This window comes from Colias croceus, chromosome 30 (genome assembly GCF_905220415.1).
Source record: "Colias croceus chromosome 30, ilColCroc2.1".
NCBI classification, from domain to species: domain Eukaryota; kingdom Metazoa; phylum Arthropoda; class Insecta; order Lepidoptera; family Pieridae; genus Colias; species Colias croceus.
In genome coordinates this window covers 2,894,510-2,918,422 of record NC_059566.1, presented here as the reverse complement: position 1 = coordinate 2,918,422, position 23,913 = coordinate 2,894,510, and the positions used below count along the sequence as shown (strand labels likewise).

General features: G+C 33.8%; 1 protein-coding gene across 4 annotated transcripts; it reads left to right on the top strand.

Annotated features, from left to right (window-relative positions):
• The first annotated feature begins 182 nt into the window (after nucleotides 1-182).
• Nucleotides 183-22,198, top strand: LOC123704726. Of its 4 annotated transcripts, none has more exons than XM_045653168.1 (5): nucleotides 183-223; nucleotides 9,906-10,145; nucleotides 16,249-16,389; nucleotides 21,202-21,372; nucleotides 21,970-22,198. In XM_045653168.1, the coding sequence occupies exons 2-5, from the start codon at nucleotides 9,977-9,979 to the stop codon at nucleotides 22,038-22,040; spliced, it is 552 nt and encodes a 183-aa protein (XP_045509124.1). In that variant the 5' UTR covers nucleotides 183-223; nucleotides 9,906-9,976; the 3' UTR covers nucleotides 22,041-22,198. The 4 variants fall into 4 exon arrangements, with proteins under 4 accessions (XP_045509124.1, XP_045509127.1, XP_045509125.1 ...); XM_045653171.1 differs by lacking the exon at nucleotides 9,906-10,145 and adding an exon at nucleotides 3,287-3,442; XM_045653169.1 differs by having other exon boundaries at nucleotides 190-223; nucleotides 10,001-10,145.
• The last annotated feature ends 1,715 nt before the right edge of the window (nucleotides 22,199-23,913 follow it).

The following is a 23,913-nucleotide window of genomic DNA, read 5'->3' as shown; positions in this document are numbered from 1 at the left end:
CTTAAATAAAACTCCATATAGAATTCAATGACTTTATTAAGCTATACACTACACACTAATTTCAACCTTTAACACACCTGTAAGAAATACAAAAATAAAAAATAAAAGAAACACCATTTCTAAGCATCCTGTATATACCAAGAAAAGAACCTTCGTGTGCGGCTTAACTTAGTCCCGCGTCAACTACCGCCGCCAACGAACGAAGAAAGAAAACTCCAAAACTGTAACTAAAATATAATACCACAGTGAATAAAATAAAATTAAAAACTTAAAACAAAAAAATAAAAACAATAAAACCTCCTTCGTGTGTTCTAAACGCAATTTTAAATCGAATCTAATGCACGCGCTTTTTGCACGCATTTTTTTTAATCTGTTTGTAAAATTACCATAGATAATGCATATTTTGTTTTAAATTCATCATTGTATAAAATATAATGTAAGTGTTGTAATGTAAAAAAATTGTAACATTCTTGTTATGCAGATTTGTCAAGTACATAAGACTGAAAAAATATTTTTATAGAAATTATTTTTGCAAGGAATTAATCTTAAATTTTAAACACTTATTTTTATAAAAGTTAATTATTTAATTCAAAATAGATTATGGTATTTTACAAACAGATAACAAAATTTAATTAAATTTATTTTAAATGTTTTGCGTAATATTTTTGCACAGCGCAGCTTTTCACAGTATCATAATTCGCTTTTTCACAATCATAGACAATAAACATAAAATAGTTCACCAAGTGTGTTTATTACAGAATAATATAATTATTGCAACGTAATTAATTTAACTCTTTTTCTTAACACAACATTTTCTAAATAGGTAACTTTTAGTGTAGGATCATAATTTTCTTAATTTTTTTAATATTGTCATTTCCCGCCAAATAAAGGACGCTACAGCTGATACGCAATATTTTTTTTTTAATTCAAAAAATTTTTTTTATAAGCATTGTTTATGACGTAATCAAAAAGTTGATTTCTTCATAAAATTGGTACAGATAATAATTAGTATTACTAAAATCTTAAAATAAAACATAATTATATTATGTACTTTCTTTTACATTTTATTTTTATTTTTATACGCAACTCTATGTAACAATTCTATCGAATAAAAATTAGTTTTTTAGTACCTAATTTAACACTAAAAATAACGTCATAATGACTTGCAATGAAACAAAATAACATATTATTTTATAAATGACCTACTACTTGCTGATCTAAAAGATTAGCGAGTCATAAATTCACATAATTAACATGGAGAGATGTTTGCGTGTTGGTATGTTACTGCTTATCAGTTATTAAGCCAACTTAATTCCAAGCTATCGTTTGGTAGCTGATGATACTAAAAACTTAAGTTTAGTTATGTTAGAAATGATACTTAATAATTAATATGTTGTGTGCGTCCTTTTAACGTGTGAACTGCTGAAACGATTTCAATGAAATTTTGAAAAAGGTAGACTGGATATTTTAACACTTGTAGAAAAATAGAGTTTTGCATAAAACAATTAAGTATAATGTTATAAATGCGAAAACAACGCTAATATGTTGCAATTTTACGCCAAAACCGCTGAAGGGATTTAGATGAATTGATTAAGTAGAGATAGATCGTAGGTATTCTAGAGTGGAAATAGAATATTTATCTCAAAACTAAACTTGAAAGTGGTAAAATAATTGTGCAGTTTGCGAGCGAAGCAAGGACGGAAAGCATATAGCTTTCCATAGAGCATTATTAAAATCAAAATTATTTTGCAATGTTTTATTTGATTTCATTTATTTGTCAGACTATTTCAAGCGGAATAATATTATGAAGCGGAATAATATAATATTATAGGTACCTGAAATCACATTTATGGATTTAATTGAAGTTTGATATCTTCTTCCATTTTATTTTATTCTACCGACTTTTCCGTAAAAAACAAATGTATGTACATCTTTTCCATACTAGGGGTTAGTGACTTTAAACTCTCCACCCGGGGCCCCTGACGTTTATTGCCTCAGCCCCCCTAGCCAAGTGGCTTTCTGTTAACGTAGCGTTCAATAGAATAGACTTCGAATGTATGAGATTGACGTAAGCTGTAGATAAACGTATCTAAGCTAAGTATCTAAGTAAGCTGTAGATACGTTTATCTACAGCTTATGTCAATCTCATACATTCGAAGTCTATTCTATTGAACGCTACGTTAACAGAAAGCCACTTGGCTAGGGGGGCAGGGCCTTATGATTAATTCCGGCCCTGACCCATTTTTAATAATTAACTAGGGAATATTTTTAATAAGTAGATTTTAAAATAAATATGTACTTGTAAAGATTAACATTTTGTAATCGAAGGAATTTTTTTAATAAATTTCATGATTAGTTTTAATTTTAGACTTATCTATGATCATAGACAACGGAGCGTGGTTTTAGTATGATTTTTATGTTATTACTTAACTAGCTGTTCCCCGCGGTTTCACCCGCATTGCTCCGCTCCTGCAGTTGGTCTTAGCGTGATGATATACTTATAGCCTTCCTCGATAAATGGGCTATATAACACCGAAAGAATTTTTTAAATCGGACAAGTAGTTCCCGAGATTAGCGCGTTAAAACAAACAATCAAACAAACAAACTCTTCAGCTTTATAATATTAGTATAGATTTAAAACTCGAAGCGCAAAAACAATATATTATAACGTAGGCTTTGTTGAATAAAATAAATTTAAGCATTAACCATTTATTAATTAAGATAGACAAAGTTAATCAAAACTTCAGCTCTGCATACAATAGCATCAAGTTTGGTCCACTCTTTCAGAAAATACCTGAAACAAACAAACACACATAATTCCTCTAATTTACATATTTCTGTAAAGTTCATGTTTTTTGGCAAATAAAGATTTTAATTTATTTATTTATTTAATTACATAATTATTAATTAGGTACTTTAGGCACCTTTAGGTGTAAATATTGGCATTTAGAAGAGAGTTTCAACATTTATATACTAAATAGATAACAAACACTTTTCGAAGGCGTTTTCTTTCACCGTAGGCATTAATTTTGTAATTTTATTAGTCGTATTAACACAATGTAGTACGTAGATGTTAAATGTATGTAGGATGAAATTATGTAGTTTATGAATATAATGTAGACAACGCGATATATGTACATATTAATTATTAATAGTATAAAAACATAAGTAGATATTTTGTAAACTGTATTTTATAGATACAATATCCATGTAAATATGTAAATAGATAACAAAATTTAGACACGTAGAGTTCACAAATATAAAACCTTTTTAAAATTATTTTTAGTACTGGCAACCGAAGGCTAAAAAAAAGAAAAAATGTGGCTTCAATACAACGTGCTCCTCATACTATTGTTTCTATGCGGTCTCTCTGCGCTAAGCACTTTCGGGGTGTCGAATACGCGACCACCGTTAATGCGACCTACGACAACGCAGGCACCTGGTAATTTTGAATCTGTGGAATTTTTTATCTGTATTTCGTAAATGTCATGTGTCAAAATTTGACAGCTTTTAGTTGGAATTTGAGTTGCCACTAAAGAAAAAAGTAGATGGAATTTGAATTATGTAGGTAGATTGGTTTATGTTGTAAAGTATGTAGTTTTAGGTAGTTTAGATAAAAGTAAGAATTAAATCTAATTGGTTGGTTTACTATAAAGATATCTGTATGTTTTAATACAAAATTTATTTTTAGGCCTGTATCCTGTATGAAAATTGAAGAATTATTTGCGTTAATGATACTGTTTCTTTTTCTTCGTTTATCTTAATTATGGTAATAGAATTTTTATTTATTTAAAAATAATATACCTAACCTAATGCGGTTAAAATATCTCGTTATATATTTTATTTAAATGAAACCTATTGCCTCGTCTCTCAATCTGGATTTCTAATAAATTATGACGGGGCTGCAATGTTTATAAAAATGAAACCTAAGGCCCATTCAAACAAGAGCGGTATCCGCTACCGCCATGGGTAGCGGTATTCCAATGGCACGCGATTAAATCTCTTACGCATTAAGTATGTTTATAGAGACTCTAATCCAAGCGTACCGATCGGTATACTTATACCCACGGCACTCTGTTTTAAATATGCCTCTATGTAGAGACTTTGTGATACAACTAAATTAGACAGCCACAACGCCATACTGGCTATACTGTGACGTCATAGCTGTTACTTCAAAGTTCAAACGAATTAATAATTTTAGTTAATCAACAACGTTTAAAATTATTGATGTCAGAGTGAGTCAAAATAAAATTAACTGTAAAAATAAAATGACAATAATATACAGGTGACTGCAGACTGACGTGTCTAATACCTATTCTTACTTGGATTGCATTTTATCTATTGTGATATAACTGTCGTAAAATCGTAAACCATTGAATATTTAAGACTTTATATTATTGTTGTCTATACGAATCAATTATTCGTATTCAATTATTGTAATAATTAAATCGAAACACAACAAAACGCAATGGGGTTTCACGCTCATTTCGAAAATTTGTTATATTATGACAAAATACTGAAATAATTGCATACACTATTCAACTACAATAAACAACAAGGAAACATATTAACGATATAAATAATGTTTTAAAAACCAAGCTTTCATACATAAGCTACTGTTGTGTCAATCGATACCTACATTAAGTGTACGTTAATATTTTATACAATTTACTCATCATTATTTTAATTTGCAAGCTAAAGCCTAGCTTGACTCATATCAAGGCAAACATACAAAATATTTTTTTAATAGGTACATAATACGCTGACTATATCAATACACTAAATGCTTCAGACGGTCAAACAGAAACGTATAAAAACCGTGACAGAACGCTTTTGCACTAACATTAATAAAAAAATAATCATAACCTCAATTTTCAAAACAAATACTCATTGCCATCACACAAAATTGTCATCGAACACAAAAGAAAAAAAAACATAACTGTCAAAGAAATGTCAATGTCATAAATCATGAAATGGCGCTTTGACCGCCAACTGTCACGCACACAACTCTGATGAATGATGACAAAAGAAATCAAAAGAATTGATGGAAATCAATTTATTCAATGCTATGTATTCTACATTTGCGTGATTGAAAAGCTATGTCCTTTCATTGATATTACCTACAAAAATCGAAATTGAAAAACAATTATTTGAATAGCAACATTTGTACGATTTTAGCTTTACTTTTACATTAATTATTCCATAAAAGGATTATTGAATTTTGATGTAACTCAAAAGAGTTATTTAAAATTCAACTACCCGTAAACTCGCAAATCGTTTGAAATTAAAAACAACTTTATGTTGTAGCTAATTACTGAACCTATAAATCGGTACATAGGTACTTGCATTGACGATTCCATATAAACTATCTAGGATAAATCATTACTTCAAAACCTAATAAACAAAACACACACGTAATAATTCTAACCAAACCACTTTCTACAGCCTCCAGTGCAAAATGTATACAAAATCAATCCTTATAACTATAACCGTGTGTCTATTCATAAGAACAACACATTCGTTCGGCATATCTTCGTTTGGAAGAGCGTACACAGAACCGCCGAAACCTACGTCCACAACACAAGCACCGGGTAAGAATTTTAATGTTTAAAATGTCATTAAAAAAAAGTTACAACTTTTTTTTTTATTGGAAGAAGCAAAGGTATGAAAACAATATTGTATGCTTTTTAATTAATGGTGCCATGTTTTAAAAATCATTTTTGTAAAGAAAATTGTGAAACTTTTTTTTTTGAAAGAAGCAAAGGCTAATATGAAAACAATGTTGCATGTAGTGTATTATTTGCAACTAATTGATTTTAAAATGATTATTAAATGTTGCTGTGCTTAGAATTTAAAAGTAATTGATGTTACATGAATAAATTTATAAAAAAATGTATAAAAGCCCAGTCTTTGTTACATTTTTAGAGGTAGTAATAAATATTATATTATCAACGTATACATATTTCGGCTGATTTATATAAATTGTAATAAATCGATAGTTGTTGACACAGGATGCAGAATGAATGGATAATTCCAAGTAAAATGATTGACCCTGGGTCTTCAACTGTTTTAATTTCAAATTTCATTAAAATCGGTGCAGAGGTTTAACCTTGAAAGAATAACAGATATACAAACTTTCATATATTATTTATTTATTTATTTTAGGATGGAATTTTGAAGCAATCGAAGGAATAACTAACGTCAAATCACTGTAAATCGAATCCACTGACTATAGAGCTGCATTTGGTGCAATAAAGAAAATAAAAACTATAAAATAAATGTGCTTATTTCTATCATAGAAGTTTCTATTCAGCCGAAGGAGGAAAAACGAAAAGTTTGATATAAGTTTTATTGAATACTAGCTTTCCGCCTGCGGCTTCGCCCGCGTTTTCATAGAAAAACCCGCATAGTTCCCGTTCCCGTGGGATTTCCGGGATAAAACCTAGCCTATGATACTCGTGGATAATGTAGCTTTCGAATGGTGAAAGAATTTTTTTAAATCGGTCCAGTAGTTTATGAACCTATTCATTATAATCAAACAAACAAACAAAGTTTTCCTCTTTATAATATTAGTGTAGGTAGATTTATAGCAGAATATCTAGAATAACAGAACTGATTTACGCACAAGGTTCTAATAGGTAAAGTGTACCTATATATTTACCTTACCTAAGTTTAGCTATGTTTAGCATATTATAATATTAAACCAACTTTACACGTAAATCTTTGCAAAAAGTAAAAAAAAATGCATTCGCATTTAAATATGCATGAATAAAGATGTACCTAATTAACCTTAACATTCAATAATATCAATTAATTATCATCGTATAAGAATTTACAAATCTTTGCTTGTAAACAGAAGAAGAACCTGGTATTTTGGAAGGCTTACGTGCGGACATATTATGTCCAACATGCACTTTTATAGAATTTATATTGCGTTGTTGGAAACCAGGTGCAGCCAGCCCCTGACGCGGACAATAAGATCCAATAAAAACAAGCAGGATTACTAAAATTGAAACTAAAATGAGTCCACTCTATATTAAGTCACTTCTTATCGAGATCTTATCGAGATCACATGGTCGTGTGCTTCCTTGCTGATCAACAAAAAATATATGTATATGAGCTAGCGCGCTAGAGCAACTTTTGTCTCCGCAACTATTTCGTCTCTCCCATCAACTCTATAGGAAGTTGCGTCGCTACGTGCGCGCACTTTCTTACTAGCCCATAGAGTTGATGGGAGAGACTAATAGTTGCGGAGACAAAAGTTGCTCTTGCGCGCTAGCTCTAAGAGAATAGACAAGATAGAAAGTTTCCCAGAGTCAGCGCATAGTGAATTTTTGTACTCGAAGCCATATTTCATAAAAATACTTATCCTAATAAGTATTTCTAAAAATTATTACGATTACAGATTCGTTTTAGCTTCGCTCGCTCGCTACCTGCCTCCTAAATACCTATCTTAAAAGAAGAAATTAATTGGTTTTAAGATACGATACCTATATTATGATATTGTTCAAAACGGGTAGAAGAAAATCTGAAACTAAATTCGAATGATGTTACAACAAGAATTACTATTTTAAAAATATTACATACTAGCTTTCCGCCTGCGGCCTCGCCTGCATAATTCCCGTTCCCGTGGGATTTCCGGAATAAAACCTAGCCTATGTTGCTCAGTGAAGATGCAGCTTTCTAATGGTGAAAGAATTTTTGAAATCGGTCCAGTAGTTTATGCGTGAAATCCATACATACATACAAACCTTTCCTCTTTATAATATTAGCATAGACATCAGTAATTTAACCCATTGAGCCCCAAGCGGCCCGATCGGTCCACGACACAATAGATTTTCTATTGTGTCTGTGGTTCCGGGGCCTGAGTTATGAAGCCAAATTCGTCGCAAAATCGTAGGAGCCTTATGAGGTATTCATCTCTCTATATAGAGCATTTTGTCTTGATCCTTTCAGCGTTTTATTACATTCTGGCGTGATAGATTTACAAACATACATACTTTCGCATTTATAGGTAATATGTATTAAAATTATTTCTATTTTGCACCCACACATCGACGTACAACAAACAACTAGACACACAATCACGCGCAAAATTGTCTGAAGCAAAACTCTGCCTACGTGTGTATAAGGCCGTGTTTTCTAATGAGCGATACAATAGATTTTGAACATTACTGCTATGAAATAAAGTTTTAATTTCAATGAATGTTATATTAACGTGACTAGGGCTTTTTAGTAGAACTTTTAAAAGGCGTTTGTAAGTCAAGTTGTTTATTGGTCAATGCACCCAAATAAACGAACATTTTTTATACAGATCATCACAAAGTAATAATGCTTTACTACAGATAAAAAATAACATTAAACACTCTTTTTCTGTATATAATCGATAGCGACGGCTTTTAAGTTTCATAACATTTTACATAACTATATCACAGTGACTTATTAATTCTTGTAATTTGTAAATACAAATTCCGTTCGCAATTTACATTTCTACAATAATTAATATTCTTGTAAATATATAGTTAGCTTCTAGTTTTTGGGCTGGATTTACAATTTGCCGTTAATGTCCCTGCCCACTTATTATGTCTTAAAGCAGTATTAAGCGCGTCACACACGGTGAAGATATTTTATCTTAAGATTCTCTAATATAAAACGTTATAGTATCTTAAGGTATCCGGTATCAGCGTTCTGACCATTATTTTTCTTTTTGTCATTGCGTACTATGACCCTTGTAGAACCGCCATCCTGTTACAAATGACCCGAAATTTTGTGGGTGAACGCTGATACCGGATACCTTAAGGGGGGTTAGGCGGTCAGCGAAAATTCAGCTATTCGGGCCTGAGGTAAGCGGTGAGGGGGTCCGCGTTTAGTATGGAATCAACGTGCTCGAAACTAAAAATCGTAAGCGCCATTCACATTTTTATCAAAAAGTGAATGAAAATATTTAGTATTTTCGAAATCTAAAACAGTCAAGAAATCGGGAAGGTAAATACCTATGTATTTGTGATTTTATACGAATTATTATCGTAAATTACAGTTGTATTGAGCATTTATATCATATTTTAGAGGTAACTTCAGGAATTTTTTTTATCGAGCAAAATTTTTCCAATCGTGTTTTGAAAACAGTCATCCCATCACACATACGTTCTGTAATAGATATTAGAAATTTCAGTGCGATAAAACTTCAATATTTTCAATTATAGCTCATAGAAAACAGTCCATTTTGCCGTTTTCACCTACTAAGGGCCCTTAAGATACTATAACGTTTTATATTAGAGAATCTTAAGATAAAATATTATAGTATCTTCACCGTGTGTGACGCGCTTTATTGTGGTAAACTAATAGCGGTATATTATAAGTCGTCTAGCGCCATCACTTTGTCACACTGGAAAAAATACTGCTATAAGACATCATGGTAACTCCCCTGAAAGCCTATGTGATACGTTTCTATGTATATATTCTTAAGTAAACTTCGACATATACCTAGGCTTAAAAGAACCTATACAGAAATTGTGAAACTGGCCATTAGACTTATAAAATTACTAGGTTTCCGCCCGCGGCTTCGCCCGCGCAGTCAAAGAAAAACCCGCATAGTTCCCGTTCCCGTGGGATTTCCGGGATTGCGTCATTTTACCGGGATAAAAAGTAGCCTATGTCCTTTCTCGGGTATCAAAATATCTCCATACCAAATTTCATGAAAATGGGTTCAGTAGTTTAGGTGTGATTGAGTAATAGACAGACAGACAGAGTTACTTTCGCATTTATAATATTAGTATGGACTAGACTTATCAAACACATTAGTAAAGCTTTCTTTACTTAGTTTTCTATAACTGCCTATAAAGTCTAAACGAACGCCGTCGCTACCGACACACGCTTCCACACACTGACATAACCCTCCATTATAGCACAAACGTCACAGAGTGACAGTGACAGTGACAGTGTTGCCATAGCAACGAAGCGTTAAGGCGTGTTCACAATGCATATATTTTTGGTGGTCAAGATGTGGTGCAGGAGACAGGCTGCGGCGGCTATATTGCCGCTGTTACTCGTTGGTTGGCTTACTGGGGAATCCTCTGAGGCCCTCACGACGTTCGGGAAGAGTAATACGCAAGCGCCTAAGGATGTTGCACCGACACCGCCTCCAGGTATGTTTTGCTTGTCATTAGATTCATGTCACAGATAATAAAGTGTAGATTATAGAGATAGTTGTAGGTTCATGGCATAGTCCGTTTCTATCGGAATCGGGAAGGTCGTAGACAAAAAGAAGAAGAGATTTCTGGTCATTAGGTAAAATGCAGACTTGCTATGGTCACAGAATAATAACTAGTAGCTAGCGTAAGGTATAGACTATAAATGAACAATGAAAATCGAATTAAAAAAAACGGAACAGACAAATTCGCCTTTTAAAACTACGAAGATTTTAAATAGGTATGAAATACGCATGCGTATGGTCGGTCTAGCTATGAACGGTTTTATGAATTTCCATACATATGACAAGCGCGACTGACGTACGCACTGATGGTCGGTAAAGCTCTGCAACCGGCACAATCTTTTACGCTAGTGCTACAAAGCGTATCAAAGAATTCTAAAAATTAAGGCTCTGATACAGAATTAGATAAGAAATTCTCTTAGATATAAACTACAATCGCTCCCATAAATAAATTCGCTTATTTAAGTCTTTAATCTATTTCACAAAAGGTCACGAATTGCGTGCCCGCTATTTTTAATACGTCATCAATTTTATATGACAAGTGATTGATGAGGGGCTATTATTGTATATCGTGGCTTGCAAGGCAATTTTTGAATTAAATATAGTATGGTGTACAAATGGTGTAAGACTTTAGCTGTAATGATTCATTTATAGAAGGTAGCTTTCTCGTAGCTTCCGCCCGCGTCAAGGAAAGTTAACGTTGTGTCATGAACATGTCATTTTTGAAGTGAAACTTCTCTATCGGGGTTGGAAAAAAAAACATTTTTTCGTTACGCGTGACATTTTTCCGTTACGCGCCATCTTTTCCTTATCCCTACCACGCGGGATCCGACGTATTTCTGTAAAGTTTCATAGGTATATATAGAAAATTAATTTTTGAAAAATAAGGTCATCAAGAAGTTTCACTTCTTACGTGTGTACACTAGTACACGCACGACATCTATGGAAATTATTAAAATCTTCCCGTGGTAATTAATTGTTTCACTGCGCTAAAAAATCGCAACACAACGGTTTAGGATAAGCTGTGAGGATAAGATAGGATAGGACGGTCGAAAATGTAAATCCTCAGCATATTACAAAATGTGGAGCATTTGTAAACGGCGAAATTATACAATTTGCCTGCGAAATATATTTTATTATAGCTATATTTAGAGTCAAAAACATTAGCTTACCTTCAACCAAATGCTATAAATTACGTAGGTATATCGATTGTATTATAGTTACACGCAAAACTACGCAATGCTATTCATAAGTATGTAAAAACGTTACCAGAAACTACGCAGTTCTTAATTCGTACCTTTCACAGAACAAGTAATATATTATATACCTAGCTATTTCTACATTATAATGTTACTAATAGAATATTAATTATTCTTTGGCAATGTGTTAAATGTAGAAAGTCTAAATAGGTACTTACAGAAAGTTAAAGGGTCATTATAAATATCAGACTAATCTATACTAATATTATAAAGAGGAAAGGTTTGTAATTATGTATGTATGTATGGTTTTCACGCATTAACTATTGTTTCAAAAATTCTTTCACCATTAGAAAGCTGCATCTTCACTGAGCAACATAGGCTCAAAAATCCCACGGGAACGGGAACTAGGCGGGTTTTTTCTTTGAAAACGCGGGCGAAGCCGCGGGCGGAAAGCTACTATAGTATATTATATACTAGTATATTTACGTATCGTTTTTTAATTGTAATATTGACATGATTTTAAAAGAGCAACTATGGAGTTTCTTGCCGGTTCTTCTCCTTTCTGCTTTCCGAATCGGTGGTAAATATTAAAAATATCTTATGACGATTCTTATCTTATATCGTACTAGCTGTGCCGCGCGGTTTCACCCGCATGGTTCCGCTCCTGTTGGTCTTAGCGTGATATCGTTATACTATATATAGCCTACTAGCTTTCCGCCCGCGGCTTCGCCTGCGCTGTTAAAGAAATCCCGCATAGTTCCCGTTCCCGTGGGATTTCCGGGATTGCGTCATTTTTCCGGGGTAAAAAGTAGCCTATGTCCTTTCTCGGGTATCAAAATATCTCCATACCAAATTTCATGAAAATTGGTTCAGTAGTTTAGGCGTGATTGAGTAGCTGCAGACAGACAGACAGAGTTACTTTCGCATTTATAATATTAAGTATGGATGTAACTCGTGGATAATGTAGCTTTCGAATGGTGAAAGAATTTTTAAAATCGATCCAGTAGTTTATGAGCCTATTCATTACAATCAAACAAACAAAGTTTTCCTCTTTATAATATTAGTGTAGATGTGCAAAGCACTTTCTAGAAAGATGAAGTCTTATTGAATGAATAAATATTTGAGTTCATTTATCGTTACTCCCATCTTATAAATACAAACGATAAATTGATTAAATTATTCAAATGATATTTCATATCGAGTATAAAGCTTCGCGAATTACATATTACCCGTACCCTCCCGTACCGGCCATAACTTTACAACATATATACTTTATCACGATTCTACGAATAAAATACTCAATGTTGTATTTCGGTAAAGATCTTATCGAACGAATGTAACTACTGACTACCTTTGCTATTTCTGTATTGTTTCTAGGAATAAGTTTTAACAACACACACACATAGAAATTCACACTTTAACTTAAGTAAACACGGACATACGACAACCCTACGTGTGTGTTACACTTACACATTTTTTTTTAATATTTCATAATAATTATGCCAAGAGCTAGCGCGCAAGAGCAACTTTTGTCTCCGCAACTATTAGTCTCTCCCATCAACTCTATGGGGAGTTGCGACGCTACGTGCGCGCACTTTCTTACTAGCCCATAGAGTTGATGGGAGAGACAAAACAGTTACGGAGACAAAAGTTGCTCTTGCGCGCTAGCTCTAATTATTAAATAGAAGTGCGATTTTGGAAGTAACAAAATAATTTTACTTTGTGTAAATATGGCAAAATATTAATGTGTCTGCGCTGCACTTACATCAAACGATCGAATGCTCATCTAACCCCCACTATGTCAAATTCATTTAGTGTAAACAGGCGTAGAGAATTATTTCGTTGTTCTTATTGCGTTCGAAAAGATTCTATGCAATGTTCTAATACTGAACAACACTGAATACGAGTTTTCGTTCACACTAAATTACTAAAAGATCACGAAATAATGCTCTCGCGCTATCTAGCTCTATGTTCGTTTATTTAAATGCACTGTGCGCTATGTCGGCTAAGTTTTATTGGATTGATACACGTAGGCTCGTAGGCTTTTTAAATTGTTTAATTTCAAAACAAGTGAAGACCCAGCGTATTAAGCTACTTTTTATTGATTATTTTTCCGACCCAAATATCGACCAATAGAATTGCACCATTCGACGTCACGTGGTACAACCTACATGGTATTACGCCTTTAATTTTTTGAAAATTTTCTCTGGTCGTTGACGTCAAACTGACAGGTTTAATTCAATTGTGAAATTATTGGCCGACATTTGGGACGGAAAAATAATCTCCCGAATACCACACGAGCTTCAAAATTATCTGGCATTTCCCTCAAGGTTCCCTGCAAACAAATAAAGTCGTCAAGTTTTTCAGGAAAAATCACTCACCCTTCGCGCTCGTGATTTTTTAGCCTTGACTAAAAACTTGACTCCTTCATTTGTTTGCAACGAACCTATCGGAAAATACCCGATAATTTTGAAGCTCTTGTGGTTATAAGTGAAAATTCACATTTAAATTTTGCCCACGTACCTGTATGGCAAGGCGATTAGTTATTAATTTATTATCTAAGTATGTGCCGCTTTTGAAGATGGAATGTTAGGTATGTGACCTTTCTTATTTCTACACCTTTTTAAAAAGTAACAATCAAGGTAACAATCACACTGGCGATATTCTATTTTAGTAATTTGACATTTAACTCAATGTTACCAGTATAAATATGTATACCTAATAACAACACTAACAGCCACATTTCGTAACTTCCGTTTAGAAGTAGTTGATGCTTATCACATTTTTTATACTGGTCACAAAATGGGTCCATTAATAACGGATTTACACTTGGCAATATTAATTTTTGTACTTTTTATGTTAATAGTAGGACTGTATCCTACTAATTTGTATTATAAATGCGAAAGTTTGTGAGGATGTGTGTGTGTTTGTTACTCTATCCGCAAATACTACTGAACAGTGAACAGATTACAATGAAATTTAGTACACATACCTATAGAGGGTAACTTGGATTAACACATAGGATAGGTTTTATCCTAGAAATCCCAAGGGAACGGGAACAATGCGGGTTTTTCTTTGAAAACGCGGGCGAAGCCGCGGGCGGAAAGCTTGTAATCTATATATTATCATTTTGTAGTTATTATTTGCTTCACATAATCAAACAGATAAATCAAAACACAACGTGAAAACGCTTTTGTCCTTTTTTATTATAATTTCCTCAATTTTCAGTTAAAATAGTACTTAGCTAGATGTAAAATGTAAAAGTATTTTTAACTATTTATATGTTTAAAATATATATTTTCAAACATCCTCATCGTGAATATTTGTAGAAAAAGAAGCTGATTTTACACCACTAAAACACACTACTACAATTATAGCATAAACAACAGAAAAGAGCGTTTTATTCTGCGTATAAAACGCTTTATAGGTCAGATAACGCGAGGGGTCAGCTTATTTTGGTCGGCTACTTCCGCACGTCAAGTTAGAGGCCACTGTAGATATCTATAGAATATGTAATGAGGTAAATCGGCCTGACCTATGCAACGGTTGGTTGTCGTTTTTAATTGGTTTTGGAAGGGTAAATACTTAGAGTTAGGTATACTGATATTTTTGAAGTGACTTCTTTGAGCGCGTTGAGTGTAAAATGGCAATACTATCACATCAAGGAGTAATACGACGATTTAGGTATGTTCGAATCTTGCTAACGACTTCTGACACGTACTGTGCTCAGCACATACGCTCTTTTTTTATTTATTCCCTCATCTATTCTACTTCTGTTGAATTTACGTCGAAATGTAAGCCTTCCAAATGATCTGGTTATTTCCTCTATTCACCGGATGTTATCCGCATAGGTATGCGGATACAATACATACAAAAGGTTTTGTGCAGTAGTGAAACAAGTAAACCAATCAAACTGACAAAAAATACAATCTGAATTCTGAATCGCTTATCTGTAGTACACGTACTACGCGACTGTGTTCGCTCTATCTAATTTTTCAAATGTATTAAATAAAATAAAATTACATGCCCAATGTGCATTAAATGTATGACCGTCAGTGCGTACCGTCGGTCCTGACGATACGCATCAACAATTGTATGACTATGATGACACTAATGCGCATGACAATACGCGTGCGTATGGTCGGTCTAGCTATGAAAGGTTTTATGAATTTCCATACATATGACAAGCGCGACTGACGTACGCACTGATGGTCGGTCAAGCTCTGCAACCGGCCTAAAACTACATGTACAGCTTGTATAAGTTTTATATATTATTTATGACTTGTATCACTTGTATAACCTGGTATAGGTATATTATGTAAAACACAACTTGTTTGACCTGTAGGTACAACCTATTTTACATGTATAGAATATTATATGTATAGATCAATAATGGGTTGTCGCGTAAGAATCACAGGACAGTTCTTTGGCATATATTATGTAGTGAATGTAAATGTAATTAAAAAATGTACAGACTTAAAATATCACGAATTATTTCGTTAAGTACAACTATTATTTCAAACATGTAATACTAATGGAAGGCATTATTAGACTCTGAGTATAGTTTCGCTTAGCATTGTTAAGCTTCTTATGCACTTAAAGACTATATACTATATATTATGTACATATTACCATGTAAAATTAAATTATAATAATATTGAAATGATTTTAACTATTGAGTTTCTCGCCGGTTCTCTCCATAGATACTGCTGGTAAATGTTAAAAAATGTTACGACGATTCAAAAGTGCTTCCTGAAGAAGTCTAATTAAATAAATAAATGTTTGAGTATGAGTTTACCTTACCTTGTATAACATTTTTACTTGTATACTCTCTTCCAGCACGCGCGTGTTCCCGGCAAGCGGAATGCGCGGGAATCACCAGTTCGTCATGTGTGAGGACGCACTATGACCCAGTCACTCGATGCCTGTGTGGGGACAATCTGCCCCCTGTGAATGGGCAGTGTGAGGCGCAGACGAAAAGTAAGTAACGTTTTATGTTTTGTATAACATACGGTTTTATGAAAGGAAGGTATCAGTAAATAAGGTCTTGTTGGAAGAATGAGAAGACGACGAAGTGAGATTCGTTTTATATAAAACTAGCTGCCCCAGCAGATATTGTTCTGTCCTATTGCCCCTTTTTCGAGTTATAGTACATTCATGAGGTGGAATTTTCAATAGGTTAATTCGTTTTTAAATACATATATTTCGTACACACAAACAAAAAAATATTATCTTTATTTTTAGTAGGTAAACCTATGATAATTATATCCCACTAATATTATGAATGCGAAAGTTTGTGAGGATGTGTGTGTGTGTGTTTGTTACTCTTTCACGCAAATACTTCTGAACCGATTACAATGAAGTTTAGCACACATATAGAGGGTAACTTGGATTAACACATAGGATAGGTTTCATCCCGGAAATCCCACGGGAACGGGAACTATGCCGGTTTTTCTTTCAAAACGCGGGCGAAGCCGCAGGCGGAAATCTAGTTTTTACTATAAGTATAAAAAGCTGCCTACAGCTACCTATATAATTTCTTTTCACTAAATATTTCGTCACATTATTTCGGCAGGAAATTACGTTTCTGTCCAATTTTCGTCGTAGAATACGGTAATATATTAATAGCTTTGCGAATAAATTATGATTTCAAATGTCATGCAAGCCGATGGTAATAATTCTTTTAGGTCATAGATGTTATAGGCTAGATTCTAATCCATACTTATATTATAAATGCCAAAGTAACTCTGTCTGTCTGTCTGTTACTCAATCACGCCTTAACTACTGAACAACAATTTGCATGAAATTTGGATATTTTGATACCCGAGAAAGGACATAGGATAGGTTTTATCCCGGAAATCCCACGGAAACGGGAACTATGCGGGTTTTTCTTTGAAAATGAGGGCGAAACCGCGGGCGGAAAGCTAGTATATAATATCACAGCTTTAAGCTTTTGAAGAAAGAAAGAAACCATTTATTCCAACACACAAATGGCATTGTAAATCTATACCTACTAATATTATAAAGCTAAAGAGTTTGTTTGTTTGAACGCGTTAATCTCGGAGACTACTGGTCCGATTTGAAAAATTATTTCGGTGTTAGATAGCTATATCGAGGAAGGTTATAGGCTATATATCATCACGCTACGACCGACAGGAGTGGAGCCACGGGGGTGAAACCCCGCGGAGCAGCTAGTTATAATTAATAATAGGTAAAAACATAAATTTATGTGTGGTTGCGTGCGCTAAAAAAGGAAGCCACTCAGGATACCTAAGGCTTACCTCGGCACTGATTTTCAATTTCATTTAGTTAACTAATTTTAGTTAATTCAAGTAGATAATAGCCGACTTGGCACGTACTCGACGGCCAAAATAGTCATTTTTTTAAGTGTCTTCTTCAGGCACATAGAGGGTAAAAGTTCAAGGTCGCGTCATGGCTATACTGTCACGTCATGGAGTATAGCGACGGATTTGGTATCTTTGAAAGAAGAAGTTTCACTTCTGATACGTGTGCTCGGCACATACTTTGATGATCTTTTTAACAGAACAAAAATTATTTCTTTGCCATCTAGACAAATATTATTTTTTGATTATTGTAAACTTCTTACTCGTTCAAAATACCTCTAGGTAAATTAAAATTTACACATTTGTTTTGTTCAGTAGATATGGCGTGATTGAGTAACAGACAGACAGAGTTACTTTCGCATTTATAATATTATATTAGTATGGATAATGGATATGTATTTGAAATAAATTGGTACGAAGAAATAAAAATAAAATGCAATATTATCTAACAATTTAAATCCGCACGTACAGAAATAGGTACCTCATTTCCTGAAATGAATTAAAGCAATTGTGTTCCTCGATTCCCTTACAACCCTGAAATTACTTATTCATTCAAAATCAGGTCATGTAAGGGGTCAAGGATTTTTATGTTAACACAGTTTTTTTCCTAAATATATGCTTTATAGACATTCCTGGTTATAAAATGGATACTAAACTTATCACTACTTACTTACATAGTATAAAACAAAGTCGCTTCCTCTGTCCCTATGTCCCTTTGTATGCTTAAATCTTTAAAACTACGCAACGTATTTAGATGAGGTTTTTTAAATAAATAGAGTGATTCGAGGAAGGTTTTAGTATAAGTATAATTTACTAGCGGTCCGCCCCGACTTCGCCCGTGGTTACATATTTCGCAATAAAAGATAGCCTATGTTCTTCTCAGGGTCTAAAGATTGTCTTTGCCAAATTTTATCAAAATCGGTTGAGAGGTTTAAACGGGAAAGCGTAACAGAGAGACAGACATAGTTACTTTCGCATTTATAATATTAGTAAGGATTAGGTTTTAGACAAAGCAGGCGGAAAGATAGTCCATAATAAAAAGTATTTGATTGTTTTTTTTTTGTTATAAGTATCTGTTTAACCCAATAACATGGCTGATTTAAAAGTTCTTTTAGTTAGAAAGCTAGGTACCTATAAAGTAGATACCTTCATCTTTACTAAGACCCTTTTTTCGCCGTCTCATCCCGCGTAAGGCCAATTATTGAAGTATTAAAATAATTGATGTATCCTTATCCTAAATCATGTAGCAAAGTAAAAAGTTTTTTGTTTTATGTATCGATGTAATAATGGTTTCTACATTATAAATCACGTCTTGACCGTGACCTATTTTCAATACAATAAAATGAGGTAATATTATAAAGCGGAAGAGTTTGTTTGTTTGTTTGAACGCGCTAATCTCAGGAACTATTGTTCCGATTTGAAAAATTCTTGCGATTCTAGATAGCCCATTTATCTATACTTATATTATAAAGCTGAAGAGTTTGTTTGTTTGAACGCGCTAATCTCAGGAACTACTGGTCCGATTTGAAAAATTCTTGCGGTTCTAGATAGCCCATTTATCGAGGAAGGCTCTATAGTCTATATATTGTATATCATTACGATGCGCTAAGACGAACAGGAGCGGGGCCACGCGGGTGAAACCGCGGGGAACAGCTAGTATATTATGAAGCTGAAGAGTTTGTTTGTTTGAATGCGCTAATCTCGGGAACTACTGGTCCGATTTGCAAAATTCTTTCTGTGTTAGATAGCCCATTTATCGAGGAAGGCTATAGGCTATATATCATCACGCTAAGCCCAACAGGAGCGGAGCCACGCGGGTGAAACCGCGGGGAACAGCTAGTATATTATAAAGCTGAAGAGTTTGTTTGTTTGAATGCGCTAATCTCGGGAACTACTGGTCCGATTTGCAAAATTATTTCTGTGTTAGATAGCCCATTTATCGAGGAAGGCTATAGGCTATATATCATTACGCTAAGCCCAACAGGAGCGGAGCAATGCGGGTGATACCGCGCGGTACAGCTAGTGAAAAATAAAAACGTTAATTATCGAAATGATAACCTTAATGAAACAGAGCTCTTTTACTAAGTTATGTTAAATACTTTTACTTAGGTTATCTTTGATCTAAAGTTAAGTTAAGCACGAACTTAACAATGGCCAATGTCACAATACCTTATTATACTTAATCACGACATTTTAATCGTGGTAATGGTGAGCTTTTCATGTTAATCGCAATTAATTTCTTTTGCCAAGGTCAAGAATAACAAAGGGAATTGTTTTTTACGTTTGTTGGAAGTTTGTTTAGCTTCTAAAAGTTTCATTTAATTTATTTAAATATGTGCCCCGCGGTTTCACCCGCATTGCTCCGCTCCTGTTGGGCTTAGCGTAATGATATATAGCCTATAGCTTCCTCGATTAATGGGCTATCTAACACAGAAAGAATTTTGCAAATCGGGCCAGTAGTTCTTGAGATTATGGCGTGGATTATGGCGTTTGTAATCATCGTCATTTATTAAATTTTATTTTAATGGATGACTAATTGGGTAAATTAAGCTGGCTTTCACGTACCTGCCGCAGGGGCAATATTGGAACAATTTCGGTTGCACATCTGTCGGAGCAATTTTAGCTGTTCTCTAAATTGCCCCTGCTGCCCCACATCACAATTAAGAAGCCAATTCCAATATTGCCCCTGCTGTAAGTACGTGAGTAGCCGGCATTACAACTATTTGTATATTATAATCTCAATATGATGAAATACGTTTCAAAATTCAGGTCAAAGTTAATTACTTAATTTCTTGAAAAATTTTCCTATTTTCATCATTTAAAATTTCATAGTACGTAGGTACTGTGATTTAAACTTGATAGTTTTACAGATTTGCATTCATAGCATCTACTGGTCTATAGAACGCTATAAATGCGGCATAATTAACCATTGCTGTTAATTGCGATCATAATACGAATTTACCAGTCAGTTAGATTCACAGACTAAACTGTCTGGAAATAAGAGGTAATACGGCCTTAAAGCGTGTATTTCCAGTTTAATATTTTAGAGATTTTCTTATTAAATCGTGTTTTAGCTATATTATCCATACTAATATTATAAATGCGAAAGTAGCTCTGTCTTTATGTCTGTTACTCAATCACGCCTTAACTACTGAACCAATTTGTATAGAGTATAGAGATATTTTGATACCCGAGACAGGACGTAGGTTAGGTTTTATCCCGGAAATCCCACGGGAACAGGAACTATGCGGGTTTTTCTTCGACTGCGCGGGCGATGCCGCGGGTGGAAAGCTAATTTTACACTCTACACTTAACTATTAATATTTATTTTCATGTAGATAACCTATTTTAAGTTAAGGAAAAGCATGGTCCTCTTGACACAGTTTTTCACTAGTCCATATTTTGTAAAATTACGAAACGTATTAAAAAAAAATTTATTAATTTTTAGCGCTCTACCACGTTTGCGCGAACAGCGACGAATGCAACGACGGTCTCATATGCCTATCGCCTAACATCACGGGCGCTGCTCCCGCGCACATGCGCGTGTTCATGCCGCAGGACAAAATCTGCCTGTGTGATACTGAAAATGGATATAAGGAGAAAGAACATACTTGCAATGGTAAGAACTATGTGGTTATGAAAGAGAAGAGATAACCTTTTTTATATGAAATATTATGTTGTAAGTAGCGCAACGGGGTAAGTAATTCGAAATGACGCAGTTAATGTAATATTATGAAGTTAATACGTAGGTGATAGATTCAAAATATGAATGCTTCACAATTTTCCAAAATTACCCCCCGATTCAATATTTATAATAATTCAAAAGTAGAGTGAACAGGTACCTTCTAGGGAAACGCGTTCCATCTTAGACCACATCTCAGCTTAACATCAGGTGAGATTGTGGTCAAGCGATTCCCTATTCCCAATAAAAAAAAAAGAAAAAAAATGTTAAAACTTAATATTACCTCTATAATTAACTTTAACAAAATGTAAACCGCCTGGCTAGCACATTCAAATTATCAAAACTAAACCTTTCAATGGAATTAGATGGGAGACACCAAGTATGTACCTAGCAAATAAAAAAGAATTATTATCAAAATCGGTTCCCATAGTCGAAAGTTATGAGGTTACAAACAAAAAATATAGAGAACGTCTTCATTTTTTTTGAAATCGGTAGAAAATACATATATACTTAAGATTTTTTTGTTTATTTCAGATGCGGACATTTTGAACACGTCTCTCTTCGCTATTCTCTTCGTGTCTTGTTTAAGAAAAATTGTATTGTAAATAATTTATTATCGAATTGCACCTTTTTAGAAGTTTCTGTGTGATATGTTGCAACGCAAGCTATTTTGTTAAATTTTAATCGCATTAGTATCGTTATAAAAATATACCTTTTGTATTAATTACGAATTATCGAATACGAATATATTTTTAATGTTAATATAATTATTATCCCCCCTTCCCCCTCGGATCTCAGTCAGAGTGGACATGTTTGTTGTGTTCGTTTGTCTAAAAAATATTTTATTTGCGAATAATTAATTAAATTAAATCGAAACTAAAGTCAGCAGTATCAGGCGAGCATAAGCCGTACGAAGTTATTTAGCGTCGCTGTGGATGTGCGAGTGAAACAATCTGTGAGTAAAAGAGCAAGCGTTGAAGTAAAATTACAAATAAATGTACTAGGAGAACATCAGTAAAAGAGATAAAACGCTAAAAACTGTACAAAAAATTCACAAAGTCCATTAATGTCGTCTAATGGCCGTTCCCAATATCCTATCTATCTTCGGTTTGACCCTACTAAAGATAGAAAATGCTATCTATCTTTTATTTTGGCGTCCCAATTACCTTACTAGCGATAAGCTAACCTATCTCTGATCGCTATCTATCGTCTGGAGGACTAACTGCTTACTAGAGGTAGATTTCTCTATGAATTTGTCTATTTGAGCGTCCCAATAACGTTTTGACAGCTATCAGCCAGTAAGTTTTGCTACCTCTAGTAATCGATCGTGATATCCTCCGATTTTGAGGGATAAGACCTTATAGGATCTGTTAGCTATTGTATTTATTTCGTTTGTGTGCACTAAAGTGTTCATTTGTCTATCTAAAATATGTCGGAATCAAGTGAAAGTGATCTTGAGTTACTGGAACAATTATCAGACTGGGATAATGACGATGATAATATGCAAATTAGCGGCAGTGATTATAATATTATTCTCTTTGTGCACGCCAACAAAAAAGAACTGTCTGCTGTCAAGTGTCAACTGACGTTTAACCACAGAACACTAATAACTTAGTTCCGTTCCACATTTTTTACTATGTAACATCGATAATTTGAATAATTTATCTAAAATATTAATTGCGATCATTTTGATTTTATAATGTTACATTTTTATGAGGTACTGTTTTTTGTGCTTAGAATATTTAAAAAACCGTCACATATGTGAAAACAACCATACAAGAGTGAAAGACTTCTGCGTAGTTTGAAACTTATGAGAGGGTCCGATAGCCGGGCCTACTTAACTCCCAACCATAGATAGATGCAAGCTACTTGCGTTATTGGGACGACAACAAAAGATAGATAGAATCTTACTAGCTATCGGAGATAGCTGTCTATCTGTAACCGTAGTTTAAATATTGGGAACGGCCATTAGCTAGTTGGACTGCAGTACGGACGAGACAACGTCTTGAGGAAAGCGAGTTCTAGCCCCAACAGAATATATTGAATTTTTTATATTTTATTTTTATTATTTTTTATATATTTATTTTTTGGGCCTCATAATGCCCCTTAAAAGAACACCACCAACTGGCTCATCTAAATCAAAATGTGATACCGAATCGGACTCAAATACTCCGTCTTATGGGAGACAAACTATAAATATAAGCCAAAGACGTAAACGCAAACTGGAGCACGGTGAGGAATTGAGTGATTTAAAGGAATATTTTAAAAAGGTTTTTACGGAATTTAAAGATGAACAAGAAAAGAAATATGCCTCCTTGCTTAACAGATTTGAAGAAATGAATAAATCACTATCAAATTTCTGCAAGACAACGGAATTCATCTCAAAACAATACGATGATTTAAAAGAACAATTTAATACCTTAATAAGCGAAAAGAAAGCACTTCTTAATAACACGAATATGCTCGTAGATAAAATCG